This window comes from Pseudorasbora parva, chromosome 18 (genome assembly GCF_024679245.1).
Source record: "Pseudorasbora parva isolate DD20220531a chromosome 18, ASM2467924v1, whole genome shotgun sequence".
NCBI lineage: Eukaryota > Metazoa > Chordata > Actinopteri > Cypriniformes > Gobionidae > Pseudorasbora > Pseudorasbora parva.
The window spans coordinates 42,318,727-42,343,726 of NC_090189.1; the positions used below are offsets into that span (position 1 = coordinate 42,318,727).

The 25,000-nt window shown below is 44.6% G+C and overlaps 2 protein-coding genes across 2 annotated transcripts; both read left to right on the forward strand.

The window, feature by feature from the left end:
- The first annotated feature begins 3,776 nt into the window (after nucleotides 1-3,776).
- Nucleotides 3,777-5,775, forward strand: LOC137047014 (zona pellucida sperm-binding protein 3-like). Its single transcript, XM_067424544.1, has 8 exons — nucleotides 3,777-4,322; nucleotides 4,504-4,622; nucleotides 4,697-4,800; nucleotides 4,877-5,054; nucleotides 5,166-5,283; nucleotides 5,364-5,446; nucleotides 5,519-5,610; nucleotides 5,681-5,775. The coding sequence occupies exons 1-8, from the start codon at nucleotides 3,777-3,779 to the stop codon at nucleotides 5,749-5,751; spliced, it is 1,311 nt and encodes a 436-aa protein (XP_067280645.1). The 3' UTR covers nucleotides 5,752-5,775.
- Nucleotides 5,776-10,871: 5,096 nt separating this feature from the next.
- On the forward strand, nucleotides 10,872-14,664 carry LOC137047164 (uncharacterized). Its single transcript, XM_067424758.1, has 4 exons — nucleotides 10,872-11,058; nucleotides 12,052-12,150; nucleotides 13,850-14,380; nucleotides 14,476-14,664. The coding sequence occupies exons 1-4, from the start codon at nucleotides 10,914-10,916 to the stop codon at nucleotides 14,571-14,573; spliced, it is 873 nt and encodes a 290-aa protein (XP_067280859.1). The 5' UTR covers nucleotides 10,872-10,913; the 3' UTR covers nucleotides 14,574-14,664.
- Nucleotides 14,665-25,000: the final 10,336 nt, after the last annotated feature.

Consider the following 25,000-nt stretch of genomic DNA (forward strand, 5'->3'; position numbering starts at 1 on the left):
TCTGCTTTAAGTCAGAAATGTTAATCAAAAGAAAAAAATATTTAGGCAAATGAATAAACTTGTGTCAAATTTTTAGACATTTTTAACTGGAAATATGCCAATGTGATTCATAATGTTGGCCTTAACGAACAGAAAATATTAACAAAGCCATTTTCATCAGATTAGGCGTAAGTTTAATAATGAATGTGTATATATTGTAAATTAATATAATTCTATTTGTAACATTCAGTAAATAAAAAAAAAACTCAGCTTTTTCAGCCTGTATTGGGCATAAGATTAGCAGCCTAATGAATGTTCATACTGTGATTTTAATAAACTTAAAACTTTGATAAACAGTAAATTAACGTGTCTAAGAAAATTATTCATGAAACATAAATATCAGTATGTTAATATGTAAATCATATGTTCACTTTATTCACTGACGAAAACGGAAAAAAACAGTCAAAGCTCAGCGTTATGAAGAGACAGGGCAAGATAAAAACAGAGAAAACGAGAGATGTGGACATAAGAACGACAAATAATCTGCCCAGTGACATGGTTTTCAAGCTATTGTTATCAAATTTTTTGGCCTTCAGAACATCATAAAATGCTCATATGTAGATCATAGAAATCAAAATTTTCTCGGGGGACCATGTTAGAACCCCCTAACATTTGGGATCTTGGTTATTATAAACCTGCCTTCATTATTGGGTATGATTAATGCATGTACAGTATGGCCATACAGTAAGGTGTTATATATTTGCTTTTTAAGTAATGATAAACAGCCAATATCTTCTGGGTATGCATGTTTGTAAGCTATTAGTTAATAGCGCAATTTGGACCCTAAACTAAATAGTGTTACCATTTTTTCTACAGACCTACCCTCACTGAGGGCTGAGCCCCCCTAAAATAAAAATCCTAGAAACGCCCCTGCTGTCAGATCAGGTTGGCGGAATCACACAGCGAAATACACCTGGAGATGATGGTTCGTTTAGACACACACGCGGAATCACACGGCGTAGACATGTACGCGGATAGCTCAAAATGCGTATAGATAACACTTGCCTTTAGAGCGTGGCGTGTATGTTTACGCAAAGTCATGATTTCATGTTGCTACGTGGCATTGATTCAACAAGCTGCTGAAAGCGTTCTTTAGAAATGTTGGCCCATATTGATAGGAGAGCATCTTGCAGTTGATGGAGATTTGTGGGATGCACATCCAGGGCACGAAGCTCCCGTTCCACCACATCCCAAAGATGCTCTATTGGGTTCAGATCTGGGGACTGTGCAGTTAGGGTTAGGGTTAGGGTTAGGCTTTGTGACATGGTGCATTATCCTGCTGGAAGTAGCCATCAGAGGATGGGAACATGGTGGTCATAAAGGGATGGACATGGTCAGAACAATGCTCAGGTAGGCCGTGGCATTTAAACGATGCCCAATTGGCACTAAGGGGCCTAAAGTGTGCCAAGAAAACATCCCCCACACCATTACACCACCACCACCAGCCTGCACAGTGGTAACAAGGCATGATGGATCCATGTTCTCATTCTGTTTACGCCAAATTCTGACTCTACCATCTGAATGTCTCAACAGAAATCGAGACTCATCAGACCAGGCAACATTTTTCAACAGTCTTCTGCTGTTATAGCCCATCCGCCTCAAGGTTGTGATTATCTGAATGTGGTGTGTGAGTGAGTCGGTTCTTCGGGTTGTGTGTGTGTGTGTGTGTGTGTCCTTCGGTTGTGTGCGTGTGTGTGTGTTCTTCGGTTGTATGTGAGTCAGTTCTTTTTGAAACATTGAAACCTCTTCATGCACGGATGAACCTAACTAAAACATCTCTGGTTAGCTAGAAGAGCATCATTTCATTGGTGTGTTATAAGAGGCGATCTGGCGCTCTTGCCGCTGTTATCAGTGGCGCGTGCATGTGCAGTCGACACACAGACGAGCGCTTCAATCGCTTAACGCCGCTGCAGAGACTTTCTATTTGTTCCGGTCAGATCACGAAACAAAATGCATAAAAACTGTCCAACCACTGATGATATTTGGTATAGATGCAAGAATTAAACATGAGGTTTATATTAATAAATGAACTATTGAACTGATTTCTGGTTTTTAACGGACTATCATTATAATATATTAATATTAATAATAATACATTTATTTTGTAAGCATGAATTACCAGTCATACTGTGTGTGTGTGTGTGTGTGTGTGTCACCTTGTCTCTTGATTGTCATAATTTAAACCTTTCATATCATAATATGATCAAAACCGAGCACATATGGAGGTCAATACAATTCATTCTCAAACGAAATCCTGCCTTACAGCATATTCTGATGCGTTATTAATGAAATATGATCCCAGCAGCGCCACGCTCAGGTGACTGTATGTATAGCGACATGTTATAGGCCCAACTGGACGTGTCATTACTGAACACTCGTTCTCTCAGGAAATCGTGAAATACAGCACATTCTGAGGGTGGTGATGTTCTGGGGATTATATTTCCATAATAACACATCAGAATATGAACGTTATCACCTCACATCCGTTCTGTTTCAGTGCCAAAGCTTGCATTTAAAATCCCCTCAAGAGCGCGTTTGCTCAGAGATATTAATGCCTCTCAGGTAATAAGACAATAATTCCATCATTATCAGCTAAAAATACAGTTAAAATATTTATTATAATGTGTTCACGACACAACTCGTGTCGGGACGCGGCAGATCAATGACTTTATAACTCGCAATTGTGAGAAAAAAAGTCGCAATTATTATTTTTTTTTTATTATTTAGTGGCGGAAACGGGCTTCCATATAAAAGAGTTCAGTAATTATTAAATAGTATTTTGCAGTTTAATATTCTCAGACGCTAGTGTATATTCGGCAGTCTGGAGTATATATCCAGTATATAAGTATATATCCAGTCTGGAGCCCTGCGCTTAGATAAACACGGAAGCGACTGAACGCAGCTGTGGGTAGGCCTATGTAGCCTATACAAAACATATATTGATACTTGGTGCTAGAGTATCGATAACGTCTCGTCGGCATATCGATTTTTTTTTTGCCCCACCCCTAATAACTATGATCTCTTTGAAACATCTGTGTATTTGACAAATATTGCATTTATTTCACTCCATCTTTGATAAACTATTCAAACAGCACAAGCATCCCTATAGGAAGCAGAAAGTGTCGGACTTCATGTTTTGGTTTTTAGCTCCTTGCCGGAAAATTCATGTCGGGTGGCCATGATTATTTTCCTGTTAGGATAAGTTCAAATCTGTCATGGATGTTTGCAGCTCAATCTGACAACGGATAGACCGGATAATAGCAGTAATTTTAATGTGAGCTTATACAGGCACATCTGCTTCATAATACGACATAAAAAGCTATCTTTGTGGCCAAATGTGTTACTCTGGCCTTGTGGTGGCTTGGACTGCCAATGGGAATAAGATATTCATATTTAGACGTTGGTCAGATGTCCAGATATTGGATATGTATCTGATTTAAAAACACATCTGGGAGTGGCTCAAAATGGATGCAAAATATATATATATATATATTTCCGTTTATATGCATGCAACAAATTTTGTAAAAAAAATCAGATTTTTTTGTGCCAGTGTAAACGCAGACATACAAAACGCAGAGCTGTGGGTGCCAGAGATGGATAAACTCTACAGGTCCAGAGGAGAATCAAAGGTAATCAATTAAACTAAAAGGGGAGGAGCCACCTTCACTCAATGCTGTACAAAATGGCCAAGCCAAGCACTGGTGTGTGTTGTGGCATTTGTGTCAAAGTTTGCTATGATGGAGTTTCTGAAAGGTGTCTTAGTGGTGGTTGTGATTGTTGCATTTGATCTGCCTAATGCATGGGGAAGTTTGAGATACAGTCAAAGTCCAAGAAGCATGGGGCCAAAATCCGATCCAGCTTCCAGAAGTCCTGCCCTTTCTCTTCCAGGGCTCCGGAACACTTTGCAAGTGTCTTCTCAGTTTCAGAGTCCTTTGGGTTCTTCCTCCGGAGGCCTTGCACAGGAGCCTTTTGGCCTTCAGGAGAAGCAGCTGTTGCAGGGTCCAGTGAAGCCTTTGGATTGGAAGTATCCCATTGTTCCCGAGGTGCAGAGCGAGTTGGCGGTGAACTTCCAGTTGAGGCAACCCGTGACTCCCAGCAGCGTAGCGGTTCAATGCGGAGAGAACCGGGTTCTTGTAGAGGTCCAGCAGGACTTGTTTAGCAATAGTCATTTGATCCAGCCAACTGGCCTGTCTTTAGGCGGCTGTCCTGTTGTTGGTCAGGACTCTCAGTCTAAGGTGCTCATCTTTGAGTATGAGTTACAGGACTGCAACAGCGTGCAGATGGTAAGTACTCCTGAATCTGTTTATTCTAGTTGAGGATATCCAAAGTCCTCAAGGAGTGTCAGTTCACATGGCTGTTGTATTTGCAATGCCAGGGCAGCTGGTATAACCCTTTCTTAAAGGGGTGGTTCACCCAATCATCTTAGTGAGGAACAGTTGTTTTAACTACTTCAATCTCTTCCAGATGAATGAGGATGAGCTTGTCTACACCTTCTCTCTTACCTACACCCCTGAGGCTCTTGCAGGTACTCCGATTACCCGGGTCGAGGGTGCAGTTGTTGGTGTTCAATGCCACTATCAAAGGTAAGTGGTCTGTGACTTTCACTTCCCCTCGTGCAACGGGGAGCCCATTTAATGGGTCCTTTAATGAACCACAGGCTTCAGAATGTAAGCAGTGATGCCTTGAGGCCAACATGGGTCCCTTATGCCTCAACGGAGGTTGGTGAAGAAGTCTTGGTGTTCTCCCTGAAGCTTATGATGGGTTAGTACAGGTTTTTGATAAACAAGAATAAGGATTTATTTTTTATTTCTCTAAAATGTTCCCTCTTTCTCTGCAGATGATTGGTCCAGTCAGAGACCTTCATCCATCTATTTCCTGGGTGGCATTATTAACATTGAGGCATCTGTGAAGCAGTACAATCATGTGCCTCTGCGTGTGTTTGTGGACAGCTGTGTGGCCACTCAAGGGCCTGATGTGAACTCCCTTCCGAGATATTCCTTCATTGAGACTCATGGGTAAGGTCATGGCCCTTGATGCTATAGGACAGTTTTGGTTGCTTTTTAACCAGTCATGGCTAGGGTCTAGTTGCTCACTTTCTCTATAGTTGAGTTGCTCTTTGTCTTCAGGTGCTTTGTGGATGCCAAGGCTACAGCTTCCAGCTCCCGCTTCATGCCTCGGTCCCAGGTTGACAAGGTCCAGATCCAGCTGGAGGCGTTCGTGTTCCAGGAGAGCTCCAGTCCTTCTGTATGTACTACGCATATCATGAGTTAATTCGACTTCTCTTCCCATCTTTGGTTTTCTGACGTGTCTGTCATCCCTTGCAGATCTACATAACATGTGTTGTGAAGGCAACTATTGCTTCTGCACCCAGTGACGCTCAGCACAAATCCTGTTCATTCGCCAATGGGTACGTTGCACTTTATCTTATTTTAAAGCTGACTTTGCTCATGTTGAAGGTGGTGTCTTTGTCTTGGTTCAGGTGGTTTGCTGCTGATGGAAATGACCAAGTTTGTGGTTGCTGTGACTCAACATGTGGTCCTGATGGTGGAACTGCTGCTTCTCCCTATGGAGGTTAGTAACTTTTGCTCTTAAGGTTGCGTTTGACGTTTTAACTGCTCTAACCTGGCTCTCCTCTCTCTAGGTGTTCAGTGGGAAGGCAAGGCTACACTTGGTCCTGTGGTGGTTCAAGGGCAAAAGAAAGTTCCTCAATAAAGCTGACATCAATTCTTGCTTGTATCTGGCTTGTTATATTTCTTTGTTCTCCCTATCATATTTCTGTGCTCTCAAAAGGCTTGTTCAACTTCATGCAGCAGCGCACAGACTGATCAGTGGCTTACTTTAGCAGTGCATTCTGGGTAGAAGTTGTCTGAAGTGAGATCATGCCAATTCCAAAGTGCTGTAAGTGGCTCGAGCAGCTGACTGGTGCTTTCTGCGCAGCTTCTCCAGAGCGGCTGCTTGACACTGTTTCATGATTGGCTGGCTTTACGGCATGACAAGCACTCATTTGGTCCCTTTAGTTCCACTACTGGTCACAAATCTCTTACTCTATACTATTATTATTTAGTTGCAACATTATATTGTTCTTTATCAACTGAATACTCATTAGCCTTCATTTCAGTGATAGTGCAGTTTTTATGTTGCGCTTCATAGACCCTTTTCACATTTCTGGGTTTCTCAGAGTGGAAGTCATCGTAGTTGAGTTAACTTTTATAGTGGTGACTGGAGTACATTAAATATTGTCACCATTTGCTCAAATGGCAAAATGGAAATGCAGTAACAGTTTCACAACTTTCAAAAGAGAGAGGGAAAATAGTGAGCTTGATAACTGCAGTGAAAAGAGCTGTTTTTTTTTACCATCAATCCCATAGATGTTGTGTTTGAAACACCCTCACAGCAGTATTACAAATATGCAGCATTAAGCAGTACATCAAGTATTACATAACTATCAGGGGTGGGAATCACAGGATAAATCAATATGGTACTATCATGATATTTTACCAACAATAACTATCAAAACACCAGCGACTCTTTGACACACGATGTATTTCAAGAAAATCATATCACTATCATTCTGTAAATAAAATGTGCCAAAGATGATTAGTTTTTCATTTATTAACAGTTCATCTATTATTATTTTTTTTAAATAGCAACAATGCACAATAAGTATTATACAGCTACCAAACAGCCATACGTTTGAAAAATGCTTATTTCTAGAGAGAACAGATTTGTGACTAAATGATTTATAGTAAAATAAGGAAAAATCTCTACTATTACTACTATTATGAATGATCATATCAGCAACATCTCCAATTTATATTACTAGTGGTAGTAATTTAATATTAGGAGTAATTAGGGATGTCACAATTCCAGTAGTCGGTACCAATACCATACTTTTTAAAAACTTTTTAAGTTATTTATAATTGCATTCAATGAGTTTATTCTTTATGATAACTATAAGTTATTTACAAGTAAAAGCAACAATCTAGGCATAATTATTATTATTAGTATATTATTATTACATAGAGACATGGCTAAATCTACTGTACAACAGTAGCCTAATATATTTCTAATTTCTTCACGTTAAACCGCACTTTAATTTTGACAAGTTGCCGTGAAGACCTTCAAGTGTCTGTATTCATGATATGATAGTTTTCTCCAATGAAACGGTAAAATCTAATTAACTGACTAGAGTGGGACACTCTGAAGGGGATAATACTGGTCTGGCAGTTTCCTTTGACAGGGCTCCGGTCAGAGAGAAGGGCACGGAGAAGTTATTCCTGCAAACTTTAATGTTGTAGTTTGGGTACAATCATTGGTGTACAAATAGGTATATAGGTGGGGTGTGTGTGTTTGTGTGTGTGTGGTTTTTGATTAGGTTATTATTGCCCAATTGCACAGCCTTAAGAGCATGCATATCATGAATGCTGGGTCTTGTTTGTTTTCTGAGAATCTACTGAACCTACTGGTAACTTGTTTGCCACGTAGCAATAAAAAAATATACTAAAAACCTTGATTATTCTGGTTAGTCACATTGTACTGCTATTATTTTGAACAAGACTGTATATATAAAAGTTTGGACACATTACTATCTGTAATGTTTTTGAAAGAAGTTTCTTCTGCTCATTTATTTGATCAAAAATACAGAAAGAAATGTAATATTGTGATATATTACAATTTAAATATTTGGTTTTCAATTTATTTTATGTTAAATTAGTATTTATTTCTGTGAAAAGCTGAATTTTCAGGATCATTCCTTCAGCGTCACATGATCCTTCAGCGTCACATGATCCTTCAGCGTCACATGATCCTTCAGCGTCACGTGATCCTTCAGCGTCACATGATCCTTCAGCGTCACGTGATCCTTCAGCGTCACATGATCCTTCAGCGTCACGTGATCCTTCAGCAATCGTTCTCATATTCTGATTTATTATGAGTGTTGGAAACAGTTCTGCTGATTAATATATCTGAGGAATAAAAGGTTTAAAAGAACGGCATTTATTCAAAATAAAAACATATTTTCAAATAATATAAATCTCCTTTACTATCAATTTAACTTAACACATCCTTGCTATATAAAATTATTGATTTATTTAAAAAAAAAAGAAAAAAAAAAAGAAAACAAATGACTGACCAGTAGTGTATATTGCGGTTACAAAAGATTTCTATTTTTAAAACATTAGCTTCTTTTTTTATTATTATTTTTTTTTTACTTTTTATTCATCAAAGTATTATAAAAAAGTATCACAGGTTATGAACAAATATTAAGCAGCAGAACTGTTTCCAACTTTGAAAATGAATCCTCATCTGAGAATGATTTCTGAAGGATCATGATCACTGAAGATGTCACAATTCACCAGTGTGAGTGCCTGTGATCACCACCAGAGGGCACTCCACCCCGGACTCTTCTGTGACGAACTGCTCTGAGACAGAAGGTTGGTTGAAGATCCAAACGCAGTATTTATCATAGACAGTAAAAGAAATGGACGGAGCGTTCCCATTGACGTCAACGGCGAAAGAATGAAGTCAACCTAGGGGCACTCACTTCCTGATGGCTGAGCGAACTGCGCCGGCTCAGACTGAGCTTGAGGACGTAGATGTGACGTGAGCCTCCTGTCTGACAGCTGTGAGTCTTCTAGTAGATGTGGAACGCGAAAGCTGAATCCCGTTGTTTAAATATTTTCTCCCGTTGCTTTTGGCTCACTATGGGCTTCTCCCCATTCTTCCCCCTTGACTTTATCAGACTAGTCTCCAGGACATGTCACCACGTCCCCCCGACCGTCTCATAGACAGTAAAGATTGCCTGCGAGCGTCTCCTCAGGTCTATACGGTAATTTCTCAACTGTGCGACAGGGTCGCGTTGGTTATGACGCAATCGTTAGCCTATTTGTACAAAAACAGCTTCTGCGGGGCGATAGTGTAAGATACAAGGTAATGGAGCCTTGTATACATTGTTGTGTTTCTTTAGAAATAAACAATGGACAAATGGAGTCTTTAAACGTCTCAGATGTAAAGTTATTCACTGCCAAAGTGACTCAAAAATGAATGGGAGTCAATGGGATGCTAACAGCAGGTGATGGCTTGGTTAGCAATGGCAGCCCCTAGGGGTGGAACGCTTTCCGAGCGCTAGATTACCCCCTTGGTATTTATTGAAGGGTAATCCAAAGTCGTAGTCAATAGAACAGGCAAAAGGTCATAACAGGAAATCAGTCCGAAAAGGCAAACAAAACAGAAGGAGCAGGCAAAAGGGTAATCCACGGAGAAGGCAAGAAATCAAAGACCAAGATACATGAAAACAGGGAAACGCTCAGAAATGCAGTTGTGACACTAAACAAGACTTCGCAATGAATGACAGAGATAACCAGGCTTATATAGGCAGAGGTGATGACACACAGGTGTGAACATAGAGTGCTAATGAGTCCGAGGAAAGGATTATGGGTAATGTAGTTTGTGATGGAGTGACAGTCCGTGGTGGAGTGCCCTCTGGTGGTGATCACGGGCACTCACACTGGTGAATTGTGACACTGAAGACTGGAGGAATGATCCTGAAAATTCAGCTTTGATCACAGAAACAAAATGATAATTTAAAGCATAATAAATTGAAAACCAATTATTTTAAATTGTAATAATATATCACAATATTACATTTTCTTTCTGTATTTTTGATCAAATAAATGCAGGCTTGATGAGCAGAAGAAACTTCTTTCAAAAACATTACACATAGTAATGTGTCCAAACTTTTGGCCTGAACACACACACACACACACACACACACACACACACACACACACACACACACACACACACACACACACACACACACACACACACACACACACACACACACACACACACACACACACACACACACATATATATATATAGAGCATGCTCTGTAGAGTCCTCCAACTAAATAAATAAAAAATGTAACAAAAAAAAGTTAAGGGTTAGTTACTTTCAGATTCAAATAGATGGTTGGGTTAGGTATGGGGACAACTTACCGTTAAAGGAGACTTTCAGGTCGTTTTTCCACATCTCTGGAAAAAAGAAGAAAGAAGAATGTGACGTGCTAAAGATTTATAGATATTCTTATGCCTCTCCCTGATTGGGTAACGGTAGTACAAGACAAAAACATTCAAACTGATCTAATATCACACACTGGAGCTTTAAGGAAAAAACGCGCCTGCATTCGTCGGGCAGAGGGTTAAAGATAGCCTAGGCCTACATTTATAATGCAAAAGCTTTATATTAAAGATCAATAAAAATATAAAGCTTTTGCAGAATTATAAATGTGTATATGTCACTTCAGACATTTAATGCGTCCTGGTTGAATATGTTTCCCAAAAATGGGAAGTGTTTTTTACTTTCTATTCATTATATAATCCTAAATAAAAATGTAGGCTACTCTACTGTTTTCACCATTAATGATAATAATAAATGTTTATTGAGCTCAAATCCTCATATCAAAGTGATTTGTGAAGGATATGTGACACTGAAGACTAAAATGATGATAAATTCCTCTTTGATCACAGGAATAAATTATACTTTACTAGGCCTATATATTCACAGAGAGAGAGAAAAGTAATTGTAAATTGTAAAAATATTTCCCAATATTGTTTTTGCTGTATTTTGGATCACATACATTTAAGACAGAAATATACAAAAGATGGATAAATTCGCGTCATTGGCCTCAGCTTCGCGCTCGACTGGCCATGATGTGTGACGTCACAGGCGCGGCAGTTCTGATCGTGACGTCACAGACGGACAGTGCTTATAACCCGATCGCGCTGAGCAAGTTGAGTTCGGCGAATATCAGAGTGAAATTCTGCACGAAGTGTCACACACACCTGAAGTCTCCTGGTAAGCAGTTGTCTAAAATGTCGTCTACAGTAGCGAGACCTGAGGAGATGGAGAGCAGCGACGAAGAGTTCGTGGATGCGTTTGAGTATTTACCTGAGGAGAGCAATCCCAGCGCCAGCGCATCAGATCCGGCGGAAAACAGCTCGCAGGACAGCCCAACAGGTGAGGGATGGATTAACACACATCAACACCGAGTAACGGGTACAGAAATAATACAGGGGACACCTGGGTGCGTCTAGAAAAGTTGGCAAGAGCGCTCTTTTAGTAAAAATAGAGTTTGGTTCAAAATAGCAGCCGAGGGAGTATTTTGTTGCCATAACAACAGCCGCAACAAGAGAAACCGAGAAACCCGCAGCGTAATTCAAAAACACTACTTAATGTGGGACGAAATGTACTTTTAAGACTTTTTCAGTCGAGCATGTACTTTAAATCTCAAACCTGAGTTTATTTCTAAAGAGAGCGAATATTTGATTTGGCGTTTTCGGAGTTCTGCGATCCAGTCGATCAGCGGCGCTCATCGCTCGTTTACCCCGGGGAGAGCAGCCTTTCCTCGGCTTGACCTTCTGACGTCTGCCGCTGACTCTGCTGTCTCTGTAGTGGTTAAACATGACATATAATTCGTCAAATCTTTGGTCTCATGGATCTATATTTTTTTCCCCTGGCAAATCTTTAGGCTGAGGGCAAAGTTAAGTTTCATTACTTTATGTTTAGGCTATTTAACTTTACGTTACTCTTGTTGCCCACTAGCGCTGACTTTATGTTTGACTGAATTGTTTGCTTTATTTCTTCTTATACCTTTTACTCGTACTTTTATAATGGCTATAATACATAAACTGACATTTTAAAAAAGAGAGAGTTGTGTTTTATTACAGTGATAATATGCACACTTGTCTGAAAGCACATATTAATGTGTTTAATGTTTTAAATATAAACCAAAAGAGGCAGGGTTGTGTTTGATGCCCGTCTAGGGAGAGGGCCCTTTGAAATCCCATAAAAAGTTGTTGTTTTTTTAGCCTAATTCGAATTAATTGGCTCCTCCAATTGATGTCATTATTGATTTAAAAATATATTGCTAACACCAACTGAGAGAATGCTTGTTGCTGTAAGTAAATTATGGGCCAGGCCAGCTAACGTCAGGTTGCCAACATTAACCAGTTTCAGAAACAGCCAGTGACACAGCAGCAGTAGCAGCACTGGCCAGTCCTGGCTGCTGTCCTGGAGATGAGGCTGAGAGCAGAAATGAGGAAACACAAGGTGAGATCAATGCTCAAAGGGCGAGCTCCCCCCTTGCTTCCTAATTGTAAGCGGTTTACCTTAAATAAGTAAGCCTTTTGATTCAATGTGTGTGCTATTGGAGTGGTGGAGAGCGTGGCAGCACAGTGTAAAGCTACTAGCCCTACTATTGCTTATAATGTGTGATATATTCTCAAACTCCTTAATAAATGATCTGCCTATATTTCTGCACATGTAGATGTGCCTACTAATATAACTGTGTTCTCAAGCTCACACAGGTAATATTGATTTGAGCAATATCACAGCAGATCTCATCACTGATTTCACAAACAAATGTAGATTACATCTCATTTGACTTTTTTATTTTATTTTTATAGTTGACATTTTTTTTAATTATGGCAGGCTTAGCTTATTTGATTGGTTTCTGAGGGCACAGTTGTCTCGTGTTCTCCTGTTCAAAAATAAATGTTTTTAATTTAAAACTTGCATTAGTATCATGGATCAAAATGACAAACCCGATGTAGCCTAAGGTTTAAAGGTATTTGAGCACAAAAATAGATTTAAACACTATTTATACTTGTTTATATTCAAATAATTAAAATAAAAATCATTCAAAATTGAGTTTTCATTTTGCTAACCCGCATCGTACGATGGCATGTGTAGGGGCCGACTGACATTGAGAGTATACGGGGCCCAGAGTTTGGTGCTACGCCCCTGCGGCCATTTTAATGCTGTCTCTATCGCAGAATCTGACGTTCCGAAGCGCGAAACTTAAATCACGTGAGCGAACTCAAGACACATAACGACACTCAGAACGCATTATTCATTACACTACAGCATCGCACACAATATAACTCACATTTATCATTTATTAAGGGCTGAAATGTTGCACGCATATGTAACAAGCAAAGTATTTATCATAATAATGTTTGAAAATATCAGCTCTACTGTTATATGGGGCAAGGTACTTTAGGTTTGTTAACTGTGCTTATAGAAACTGAAGAACAAAGAATGCGCATCAGGTGAGTTTTAATTCGAATAAAACCAAGCGGCTGGAGGCGTATCGTGTGGGCGGAGCTCAAAAGTCAGGTGCGCACATTCACTTCACAACAGACGTGAATTTGCATCATGAGGGGCTTCTGCCAGGCGGCTGAATGTCTATATATATGTATATTTTTAACTCGTATTAGTTAGAAAAGTCTTTAGTTTTATCATATTTTTAAAAGAAAAATACGCTGTAGCGAGTTTTTCCGAATAAAACCAAGCGGCTGGAGGCGTATCGTGTGGGCGGAGCTAAAAAGTCAGGTGCACACGCAGCTATTGCGTTGAGAGCGTTTGAAAGCTGTGACATCCTAATGGGCCGTTCACACAAGACACGAATGAAGGTAATAAAGCGCCCTATTCGAGCGTGAACATTTTGAGTTTCCTTGCTTCATTTGCGCTTGACATTCACTTCACAACAGACGTGAATTTGCATCATGAGGGGCTTCTGCCAGGCGGCTGAATGTCTATTCGCGTCTTTGCATTGACGTAAATCACTTGCGCGTAACGCTTCATTCGCGTCAGGTGTGAACGCACCTTGATGGTTTATCAGCGGTAAATATGTTCTAGTCATGTTTGTACATGATTAGTTCATGATTTATAATAACTCATGACTGAAGTGTTACATTAATCATCAAGCTGTAATCTGTGCTAATAAAACATGTTTCTAAACTTGCAGAAAAAACCACTAAATGGAGGAAAGTGAGGAAGGTGGTGAAACGAAGCTTCCAAACCGTCTCTAACAGAGTGTGTGCTCTTGTGAAGCGTGAGTCTGCAGCAGCCACGGATCCACTCGAGACCGAGGCTACGCGTGATGATGCTCAGCCATCGCCGAGCGCTTCTGTGTGCTTTATCACCTTGGAAGAATATATTGAAATGAAAGGCTCTTCCATGAAGGAAAAAGATGCGAGAATCATCATGAGGCGAATCTTTGAGACTCTCAAAACCTCCTGGGATCTTGGGGTTTACCCGCCAATCTATGTGCATGAAATAACCATCGACCCCAACACACTCCAGATCAATATAATTGACCCTAATACTCGGGCACCAAGGCAGCCATTGAAGAATATGACAGAATTTCAGCAAGCTTTACTCGAAGCCTGGTTTAATCGGTGGGAAAAATTAAAGTACGCAGAATCATATTTCAACGTGATGTACGCGCTGGTTGACAACATCAAGCGCCCGTTTTGGAAAAGGCGCGTGTCCTTTGGTGAGATGAATAACAATAAAGATAATGAATGTTAGTCATAGTAACACATTACCGGACCTCATGACTAATCTGCTTTCCTCTAATCTCGTTCACAGAATGCTCCTTTCTTCTCTGGCGACTGGCAATACAGCGAAGGTCTGAACTGGAGACAACCTTGCAGGACGTTTTAAATGATCCCTGGTTCAGCCGATGATTAAGTTAAGAAGAATTTTAAGAGCTCTTACTTTACTCCACTGATCCACACACAATTACAAACAGATTCAACAACAGGCAATAATCATTTGTCAAAGGGGGAGTGGCCTCAGTTAAGGGGGAGTGGTGTCAGTTAAGGGGGAGTGGCATCAGTTAAGGGGGAGTGGCATCAGTTAAGGGGGAGTGGTATCAGTTAAGGGGGAGTGGTATCAGTTAAGGGGGAGTGGTATCAGTTAAGGGGGAGTGGCGTCAGTTAAGGGGGAGTGACGTCAGTTAAGGGGGAGTGGCGTCAGTTAAGGGGGAGTGGCATCAGTTAAGGGGGAGTGACGTCAGTTAAGGGGGAGTGGTGTCAGTTAAGGGGGAGTGGCATCAATTAAGGGGGAGTGGTATCAGTTAAGGGGGAGTGGCATAAGTTAAGGGGGCGTGGTATCAGTTAAGGGGGAGTGGTGTCAGTTAAGGGGGAGTGGCATCAATTAAGGGGGAGTGGTATCAGTTAAGGGGGAATGGTATTAATTAAAGGGGCAATGTAAAAAAAGCGCCACTGGGGCCCGGATTGCAGTGCATTTCCTTTTTTCTTTTCCTCTCTCTTCTCCCTCTTCTCTGTCACTCCTTGTGCTTCCGTCTCCTTTCTCTCGCCTCGTCTGTTCCGACTCACAGGTGTTGCAGATGCCGTGACACGAGCGGTGTGGAGCTACTTCTCTTGAGTGCCCTTGACCTGTGGGAGGTGTGGGGGTTAGTCACATTCGTGGGCGTGGGTGGGTGGTGATCCGTTGCGGTGTAATTAGTAGTTTTTTTGGGTGGGGGGGTAGGGGGTTTAGGGGTTAGTCACGTACGTGGGGGGGGATACGTTGCGGTGTAATTTGTTTAGATTGTTTGTTTGTTTTTTGGGGGGGGAGTTCGGGGTTAGTTATGTTCGTGGGGGGGTTGGGATCCGTTGTGGCGTAATACGCCGTTTTTTTTGGGGGGAGGGGGGGTGTTCGGGTTAGTCACGTTCATGGGGGGGGTTTGGGATCCGTTGTGGTGTAATTCGTGTTTCTGGGGGAGGGGGGGGGGGTGTTGCAGGTGTTAGTCAAGTTCGTGAGAGGGGGGGGTTTGGGATCCGTCGTGGTGTAATTCGTGTTTCCGGGGGGGGGGGGGGGGGGGGGGGGGTTGCAGGTGTTAGTCAAGTTCGTGAGGGGGGGGGTTGTAATGGGGCATTGTTGGGTGGTGTTTGTGTGTGGGGAGGGTGTTGGGTGGTGTTTGTGTGGGGGGAGGGTGCTGGGTGGTGTTTGTGTGGGGGGAGGGTGCTGGGTGGTGTTTGTGGGTGGGGAACCCCCAACTCTCACACCCTCACCCGCTCACAGGCCGGAGGCGCTTATGGGACGGCGCTCTACACTCCCAGTCATGGCGTCCGCAGCATTCGGGGGTTTGGACAGGTGAGGTGAGAGAAGGAGACGGAAGCATGAGGAGCAACAGAGACGTGAGAGGGGAGAGAGGAAAAGAAGACATTGTCCCGTTCCCAAAATGCACTGCCATCCGGCCATAGCCAATGGCGTCAGACTCATTCCCCCACTCCCCCAGGGTTGACTCGCCCAGTTGACTCCCCCAGGGTTGACTCCCCCAGTTCACTCCCCCAGGGTTGACTCCCCCAGTTCACTCCCCCAGGGTTGACTCCCCCAGTTCAATCGCCCAGGGTTGACTCCCCCAGTTCACTCGCCCAGGGTTGACTCGCCCCGTTGACTCCCCCAGGGTTGACTCGCCCAGTTGACTCCCCCAGGGTTGACTCCCCCAGTTCACTCCCCCAGTTCACTCGCCCAGGGTTGACTCCCCCAGTTGACTCCCCCAGTTGACTCCCCCAGTTGACTCCCCCAGTTGACTCCCCCAGTTGACTCCCCCAGTTCACTCGCCCAGTTCACTCCCCCAGTTGACTCCCCCAGTTGACTCTGGATTAAAGCCGCATCTCTTTAGCCAAGCATTCACATAATGCATCTCATCACCTTGCACTCCAGTTATATCAGCGCACATGATTGCCTTTGCTAAATGCTTTGAACAGCAGCTATGCTAATTATTTTCCTGTTCTGTTTTATTTTATCTGGACGGCCATCCCGAGGGAACTAGAGAGTCTGTCAGCTCCAGTCTGGATCCAGCCTATCATGAAGACTTCATTTTAGTTCCTTGCCACCGTCGCTTTGGCTTACTCAGTTGGGGACACTAACTTCAGATGACCATCACCTGTGACCATCACCTGTGAAGAGGTGCCTCGACTCCTGGAGGACTTTAGATGACCATCACCTGTGACCATCACCTGTGAAGAGGTGCCTCGACTCCTGGAGGACTTCAGATGACCATCACCTGTGACCATCACCTGTGACCATCACCTGTGACCATCACCTAATGATGTCCGACTTCGCCAGTCGGAGATAACTAATACTATAAAGATAGTTCACACAAAAATTACAATTATTTCATCATTTCCTCTCCCTCAAGTTGTCCTAACCTGTGTAGGTTTCTTTGTTCAGATATTTTGAGAAATGTAACAGCAACCATTGACTACCATAGTATTTTCTCCTACTAAGGCAATCAGTGGTTGCTCTCTGCTTGGTTTACGCCAGGGTTGACTCCCCCAGTTCACTCCCCCAGGGTTGACTCCCCCAGTTCACTCCCCCAGGGTTGACTCCCCCAGTTCACTCGCCCAGGGTTGACTCCCCCAGTTCACTCGCCCAGGGTTGACTCGCCCAGTTGACTCGCCCAGGGTTGACTCCCCCAGTTCAATCGCCCAGGGTTGACTCGCCCAGTTGACTCGCCCAGGGTTGACTCCCCCAGTTCACTCCCCCAGGGTTGACTCCCCCAGTTCACTCCCCCAGGGTTGACTCGCCCAGTTCACTCCCCCAGGGTTGACTCCCCCAGGATTGACTCCCCCAGTTCACTCCCCCAGTTCACTCGCCCAGTTCACTCGCCCAGTTCACTCCCCCAGTTCACTCGCCCAGGGTTGACTCCCCCAGTTCACTCCCCCAGGGTTGACTCCCCCAGTTCACTCGCCCAGGGTTGACTCGCCCAGTTCACTCGCCCAGGGTTGACTCGCCCAGTTCACTCGCCCAGGGTTGACTCGCCCAGTTCACTCGCCCAGGGTTGACTCGCCCAGGGTTGACTCGCCCAGTTCACTCCCCCAGTTCACTCGCCCAGGGTTGACTCGCCCAGTTCACTCCCCCAGTTCACTCGCCCAGGGTTGACTCCCCCAGTTCACTCCCCCAGTTCACTCGCCCAGGGTTGACTCCCCCAGTTCACTCCCCCAGTTCACTCGCCCAGGGTTGACTCGCCCAGTTCACTCCCCCAGTTCACTCCCCCAGTTCACTCCCCCAGTTGACTCCCCCAGTTGACTCTGGATTAAAGCCGCATCTCTTTAGCCAAGCATTCACATAATGCATCTCATCACCTTGCACTCCAGTTATATCAGCGCACATGATTGCCTTTGCTTAATGCTTTGAACAGCAGCTATGCTAATTATTTTCCTGTTCTGTTTTATTTTTTCTGGACGGCCATCCCGAGGGAACTAGAGAGTCTGTCAGCTCCAGTCTGGATCCAGCCTATCATGAAGACTTCATTTTAGTTCCTTGCCACCGTCGCTTTGGCTTACTCAGTTGGGGACACTAACTTCTGATGACCATCACCTGTGACCATCACCTGTGAAGAGGTGCCTCGACTCCTGGAGGACTTCAGATGACCATCACCTGTGACCATCACCTGTGACCATCACCTGTGACCATCACCTGTGAAGAGGTGCCTCGACTCCTGGAGGACTTCAGATAACCATCACCTGTGACCATCACCTGTGACCATCACCTAATGATGTCCGACTTCGTCAGTCGGAGATAACTAATACTATAAAGATAGTTCACACAAAAATTACAATTATTTCATCATTTCCTCTCCCTCAGGTTGTCCTAACCTGTGTAGGTTTCTTTGTTCAGATATTTTGAGAAATGTAACAGCAACCATTGACTACCATAGTATTTTCTCCTACTAAGGCAATCAGTGGTTGCTCTCTGCTTGGTTTACGCCGAGGGAACTAGAGAGTCTGTCAGCTCCAGTCTTGATCCAGCCTCTTATGGTGCGTTCACACCAGACGTGAATGAAGCGATAAGTGTGAGTGATTTACATGTTAAGTCAATGCAAAGATGTGAATAGCCAATCTGCGGCACGAATTGAGCTGAACGCGTGATTCGCACAAGTTGAAAAGTTCCTCACCTGTTTATGACACAAAGAATTAAGGCAGTTCTGAAGGCAAAAGGGCCTCAAACACAGTATTAGTGTGGTGTTTCTAATAATCCTTTAGGTGAGTGTATATACCCCCTGTGTTTGACCCCCTTTTGCCTACCCATCAAACACACACACACACACAGCCCCTAAACCTACCCATCACACACACACAGGGCCGGCTCTAGCTCTTTGGTTGCCCTAGGCGAGATGGAGTTTTGCGCCCCCCACCCAACTCCACTCACTTTTATCGTCTCTAATTCAGCACATTTCTGTTTTCCTAGGCCTACCCCTAACGGAGAATCACTTATTATTAAACACGTTCGACGCTTTATTTCCACTTTTCAAACATTTTCTCACTTTTAATTAAAAATATATGCCTTTCCAATTTGATATTTGATGGGAAAAGGGAATAGAGTAAGTGTGGCAAAAGGCAGGATCGAACCACTGATCGATCTGCATCAAATCTTGATGCCGTGCGTCTTACCACTACACTACAGCCATTATAAAGAATTAGGTGAACACAGCATATTTGTGTTTAATGTAAATAATATGGCATCTTTCATTAGCCTGCTCCAGTAAAAAAAAAAAAAAAACGAGAGGCCGTATTTATTTCCTTCCGACGCCCACGTAGAGAGCGTTTGTACTTTTCATAAATAACACGTTATCCATATTCATAACGAACTGGACTTTTGATATTTAAATGACATCCATGTAGGTTATTGTAGATTATTGTCAGTGAAGTTATGTTTGCAATACGTATAGTAATTATGTAGAAAACTAGCAAGTGATAGCTTAGCGACAATATTAATAATATTTAGAAAATAAATATTAGTTGATAAGATTGATACTAAGTAATTTTATTTTGTTTGACAACTTATTGGCTGAGATAAGAAGACTAACCTCTATACTGGGCTTTCTTTCAATTTTCTTCCTTTCTTTTTTTCTCTTTTTCGTCCCTGTGCATCCGCGGGGTTTAGACGCCTCATTTTTGATGAACGCGCAAGATGAGCACTTGCCTGACCTAACGCCTGAACTAATAATCAATAATCACCATCAATTCAATCTAATAATCAGGTTGATAAGTAATAAAACGTGTGGCTGAGGGGGCGCCCTATGATGATCATGTTTAATGAACATTATGTTGTATTTCGCTTGTTCCGATTCTATGCTTAATGGGTAGTAATGGGCGGCACTAGAGCGCGCTCGCGCCCCTAACACAATTGTCGCCCTAGGCAACCGCCTAGCTCGCCTATAGCAAACGCCGGCCCTGCACACACACACACACACACTTTTGCCGTCAGAACTGCCTTAATTCTACGTGCAGACTGATCTCATGAAATGGTGTATGTATGACACGCCGATTCGTATGCCATTTTGGCGTGCTATAAAGACGCATAATCGCTTTTTAGCGTGTTTATCAGCGCCGTTTCTTTCTACCCCCCTACACTGCCCCTACCCCTAAACCTACCCATCACACACACACGCACAGACAGCCCCTAAACCTACCCATCACACACACACACACACACACACACACACACACACACACACACACACACAGCCCCTAAACCTACCCATCACACACACACACATACAGCCCCTAAACCTGCCCATCACACACACACACACACACACACACACACACACACACACACACACACACACACACACACACACAGCCCCTAAACCTACCCATCACACACACATACAGCCCCTAAACCTACCCATCACACACACACACACACACACACACACACACACACACACACACACACACACACACACACACACACACACACACACACACACACACACACACACACACACAGCCCCTAAACCTACCCATCACACACACAGCCCCTAAACCTACCCATCACACACACACAGCCCCTAAACCTACCCATCACACACACACACACACACACACACACACACACACACACACACACACACACACAGCCCCTAAACCTACCAATCACACACACACACACACACACAGCCCCTAAACCTACCCATCACACACACACAGCCCCTAAACCTACCCATCACACACACACACACACACACACACACACACACACACACACACACACACACACACACACACACAGCCCCTAAACCTGCCCATCACACACACACAGCCCCTAAACCTGCCCATCACACACACACACAGGCTCTAAACCTACCCATCACACACACACACACACACACACAGCCCCTAAACCTGCCCATCACACACACACAGCCCCTAAACCTGCCCATCACACACACACACAGGCTCTAAACCTACCCATCACACACACACAGCCCCTAAACCTACCCATCACACCCATCACACACACACACACACACACACACACACACACACACACACACACACACACACACACAGCCCCTAAACCTGCCCATCACACACACACAGCCCCTAAACCTACCCATCACACCCATCACACACACACACACACACACACACACAGCCCCTAAACCTACCCATCACACAAACACACAGCCCCTAAACCTACTTATCACACACACACACACACACACACACACACACACACACACACACACAAACACACAGCCCCTAAACCTACCCATCACACACACACACACAGCCTCTAAACCTACCCATCACACACACACACACACACACACACACACACACACAGCCCCTAAACCTACCCATCACACACACACACAGCCCCTAAACCTACCCATCACACACACACACACAGCCCCTAAACCTACCCATCACACACACACACACAGCCCCTAAACCTACCCATCACACACACACACACACAGCCCCTAAACCTACCCATCACACACACACACACAGCCTCTAAACCTACCCATCACACACACACACACACACAGCCTCTAAACCTACCCATCACACACACACACACACACAGCCTCTAAACCTACCCATCACACACACACACACAGCCTCTAAACCTACCCATCACACACACACACACAGCCCCTAAACCTACCCATCACACACACACACACAGCCCCTAAACCTACCCATCACACACACACACACACACACACACACAGCCTCTAAACCTACCCATCACACACACACAGCCCCTAAACCTACCCATCACACACACAGCCCCTAAACCTACCCATCACACACACACACGCACACACAGCCCCTAACCCTACCCATCACACACACAGCCTCTAAACCTGCCCATCACACACACACAGCCCCTAAACCTACCCATCACACACACACAGCCTCTAAACCTACCCATCACACACACACACAGCCCCTAAACCTAACCATCACACACACACACAGCCCCTAAACCTACCCATCACACACACACACACACACAGCCCCTAAGCCTACCCATCACACACACACACACACACACACACACACACACACACACACACACACACACACTCTTAGCTGTCCATCGTATATTCGATGATGACACTTGCTCCGGGGATGGAGGGAAGGGGGTAGGGTGGGGGGGAGGGTTTCAGCGACATTGCCGCTGGTGCCACTTCTCGTGGGCGTTGAGTCCAATCCTTGAGCCACACACTCTTCCGCAGATGGAGCAAGGGAAACCAGACACCAGGGGGGTACCAGCCGCCCGCTGGTGTCTCTTGATGCGTCTCTCGGATCGTCTGTCTTGGTTTTTTTGGTGTATTTGAAAGACTGCAGTGGCACAGGTGACCTGCCAGGCTGATCTGTCTAGTGCCAGAGATTCGAGCTGCGTGAGGGGAATGTTTGCTCGCTTCAGAAGGTCCCTGGTGTAGTCCTTGAAGCGCCGCTTTTGTCCTCCAGCGGAGCGCTTTGAGCCCAGTAGTTGACTGTAGAGGACTTGGCGAGGCAGGCGGTGTTCAGGCATGCGTATTGTGTGCCCTATCCAACGCAGGTGTTTGTTGGCCACAGCTGCTTCCATGCAGATTGAGCCAGTATTGCTGAGGATGACTGTGTGGGGGATTCTGTCTTCCCAGGACAAGTTGAGGATCTTCTGTAGGCAGCGGATATGGAAGGCCTCTAGGTTGGTGATGTGCTGGCGGTAAGGGGTCCATGACTCTGCCCCATAAAGCAGAGTGGAGAGACATACCGCATTATACACAGCCACCTTGGTACTGACCTTCAGGTTATGGTTTTCAAAAACCCTGCTGCGTAGGCGTCCAAAAGAAGATGAAGCTTTATTTATCCGGGTGTGTAATTCTTTGTCAAGGGAGCAGCTTGCGGACAAAGTGGAGCCGAGATAGATGAAGTGGTCCACTGTTTTAAGTGGAACACCGTTTATATGAAAGCTGGGGGGTATGGGGACTGGGGTGGTGAGATGAGACATGACCTCAGTTTTTTGAATGTTAACCTGTAGGCCAAAAGATTGGTACAGACTGGCTATAGTGTTGAGGGCGTACTGCATAGAGTCCGGGCTGTGGGCTACGACGGCACAGTCATCAGCATACTGAAGCTCACAAATTTGCCGGGACTTTGTCTTTGTGCGGGCCTGGAGTCGACGGATGTTGAAGAGGCTACCGTCGAGTCGGTATTCCACATGGACACCGTCTTCATGCCTCATGACACGATGGAAGAGGCAGGTGATGGCAGACAGGAGGATGTTGAAGAGCATCGGAGCTAAGACGCACCCTTGTTTCACCCCAACGTTTACCTCAAAAGATTCTGACTGGAGTTCTCCCATGATCACTCTGGCTTGCATCCCGTTGTGCAGCTGCTGTAGGATGCTGAGAAACTTGGGTGGTACCCCAATTTTAGAGAGGAGTTTCCAGAGCAGCTCACGATTGATGGTGTCAAAAGCTTTACTGAGGTCAATGAAGGCTACGTAAAGGTCTTTGTGCTGTTCTCGGCTCTTCTCCAACAGCTGCCTCAAGACAAAGATCATGTCAATTGTGGACCTGGACTTCCTGAAGCCACACTGCGTTTCCGGAAGCACAGCTTCCGAGATGTGCTCAACCAATCTGCTGAGCATGATCTTGGCCAGGACTTTCCCTGCGATGGAGAGGAGAGATATCCCACGGCTGTTGCTGCAGACTGCTCTGTCTCCCTTTTGCTTGTAAATAACCACGATGTTAGCATCTTTCCAGTCCTGTGGGAGGGTCCCATGTTCCCAGATATTTTGGATCAGGAGGTGCAGACGGCGCGTGAGGATGTATCCTCCTTGTTTGAAAACTTCTGCAGGAATTCCGTCGGGTCCAGCGCATTTGTTGTTCTTCAGTCCTGCAATGGCTTGCCGGAGCTCTGAGTAGAGTGGTGGGGTATCCAGGTGTATGGTTGGTGACAGGTCTGGCAAATTGTCCAGGATATGTGGGTCAGAAGGGTTGGTGTGGTTGAAGAGACTCTCAAAATGATTTGCCCAACGGGCAAGAATCTCATGCCGGTCCTTGAGAAGCGTGGTCCCGTCAGCTGATCGGACTGGAACAGTCACTCGTTTCCTGGGGCCATACAATGCTTTCAAGGCATCGTAAAAGCCTGGAGTGTTGTTACAGTCAGCCAGGTTCTGTATTTCCTGTGCCTTTTGCACCCACCAGGTGTTCTCCATAGCCCGAAGGGCTCGCTGGGTTTCTGCTCTAGCAGCAGTGAAGGAGGTTATAAGGGCAGGAGATCCAGGGCAGGACAGGAGAGCTTTGTGGGCCTCGTGCTTGGTTTTTAGGAGTGACTGTATCTCAGTTGAGTTACAGTCGAACCAGTCCTGATGGAGTTTCCTTGATTGGCCAAGCGCCTCTGAGGCTGCTTTATGAATAGCCTGGCGCAATGCTGGCCAGTCAGCTGATTCTTCCGGGATCTTGTTGAGGTTTTCAGCAAGGAGCCAGCGAAGGTTGTCTTTGGTGGTGTGGCTGTTCAGCGCTGCACAGTTGAGTTTCTTGTGTGAGGCTGTCTTTGGGCTACGAGGTTGAATGCTCATGGATAATTTGGATCTGACCATGAGGTGGTCAGTCCAGCACTCAGCTCCTCTCATAACACGGGTGGTGAGGACATCTTTTCGGTCTTTTTGACGGACAATCACGTAGTCAAGGAGATGCCAATGTTTTGAGCGTGGGTGCTGCCAGGTGGTCTTGAACCGGTTCTTCATCTGGAAAATGGTGTTAGTAATGACCAGCTGGTGCTCTGAACAGAGGGCGAGGAGTCTGAGCCCATTGTGGTTCATATTCCCCACACCATGCTGGCCGATGACTTTACTCCATACCAGG

What these genes read in the sequence shown, in the direction of transcription:
- LOC137047164 (XM_067424758.1), top strand. Translation starts at nt 10,914, where the DNA reads ATGTCGTCTACAGTAGCGAGACCTGAGGAGATGGAGAGCAGCGACGAA. An exon ending in CTCGCAGGACAGCCCAACAG is followed by an intron (nt 11,059 to 12,051) that starts GTGAGGGATGGA and finishes AACATTAACCAG; the next exon opens with TTTCAGAAACAGCCAGTGAC. An exon ending in CAGAAATGAGGAAACACAAG is followed by an intron (nt 12,151 to 13,849) that starts GTGAGATCAATG and finishes CTAAACTTGCAG; the next exon opens with AAAAAACCACTAAATGGAGG.
- LOC137047014 (XM_067424544.1), top strand. Translation starts at nt 3,777, where the DNA reads ATGGAGTTTCTGAAAGGTGTCTTAGTGGTGGTTGTGATTGTTGCATTT. An exon ending in TCCTTCATTGAGACTCATGG is followed by an intron (nt 5,055 to 5,165) that starts GTAAGGTCATGG and finishes CTTTGTCTTCAG; the next exon opens with GTGCTTTGTGGATGCCAAGG. An exon ending in TCCTGTTCATTCGCCAATGG is followed by an intron (nt 5,447 to 5,518) that starts GTACGTTGCACT and finishes GTCTTGGTTCAG; the next exon opens with GTGGTTTGCTGCTGATGGAA.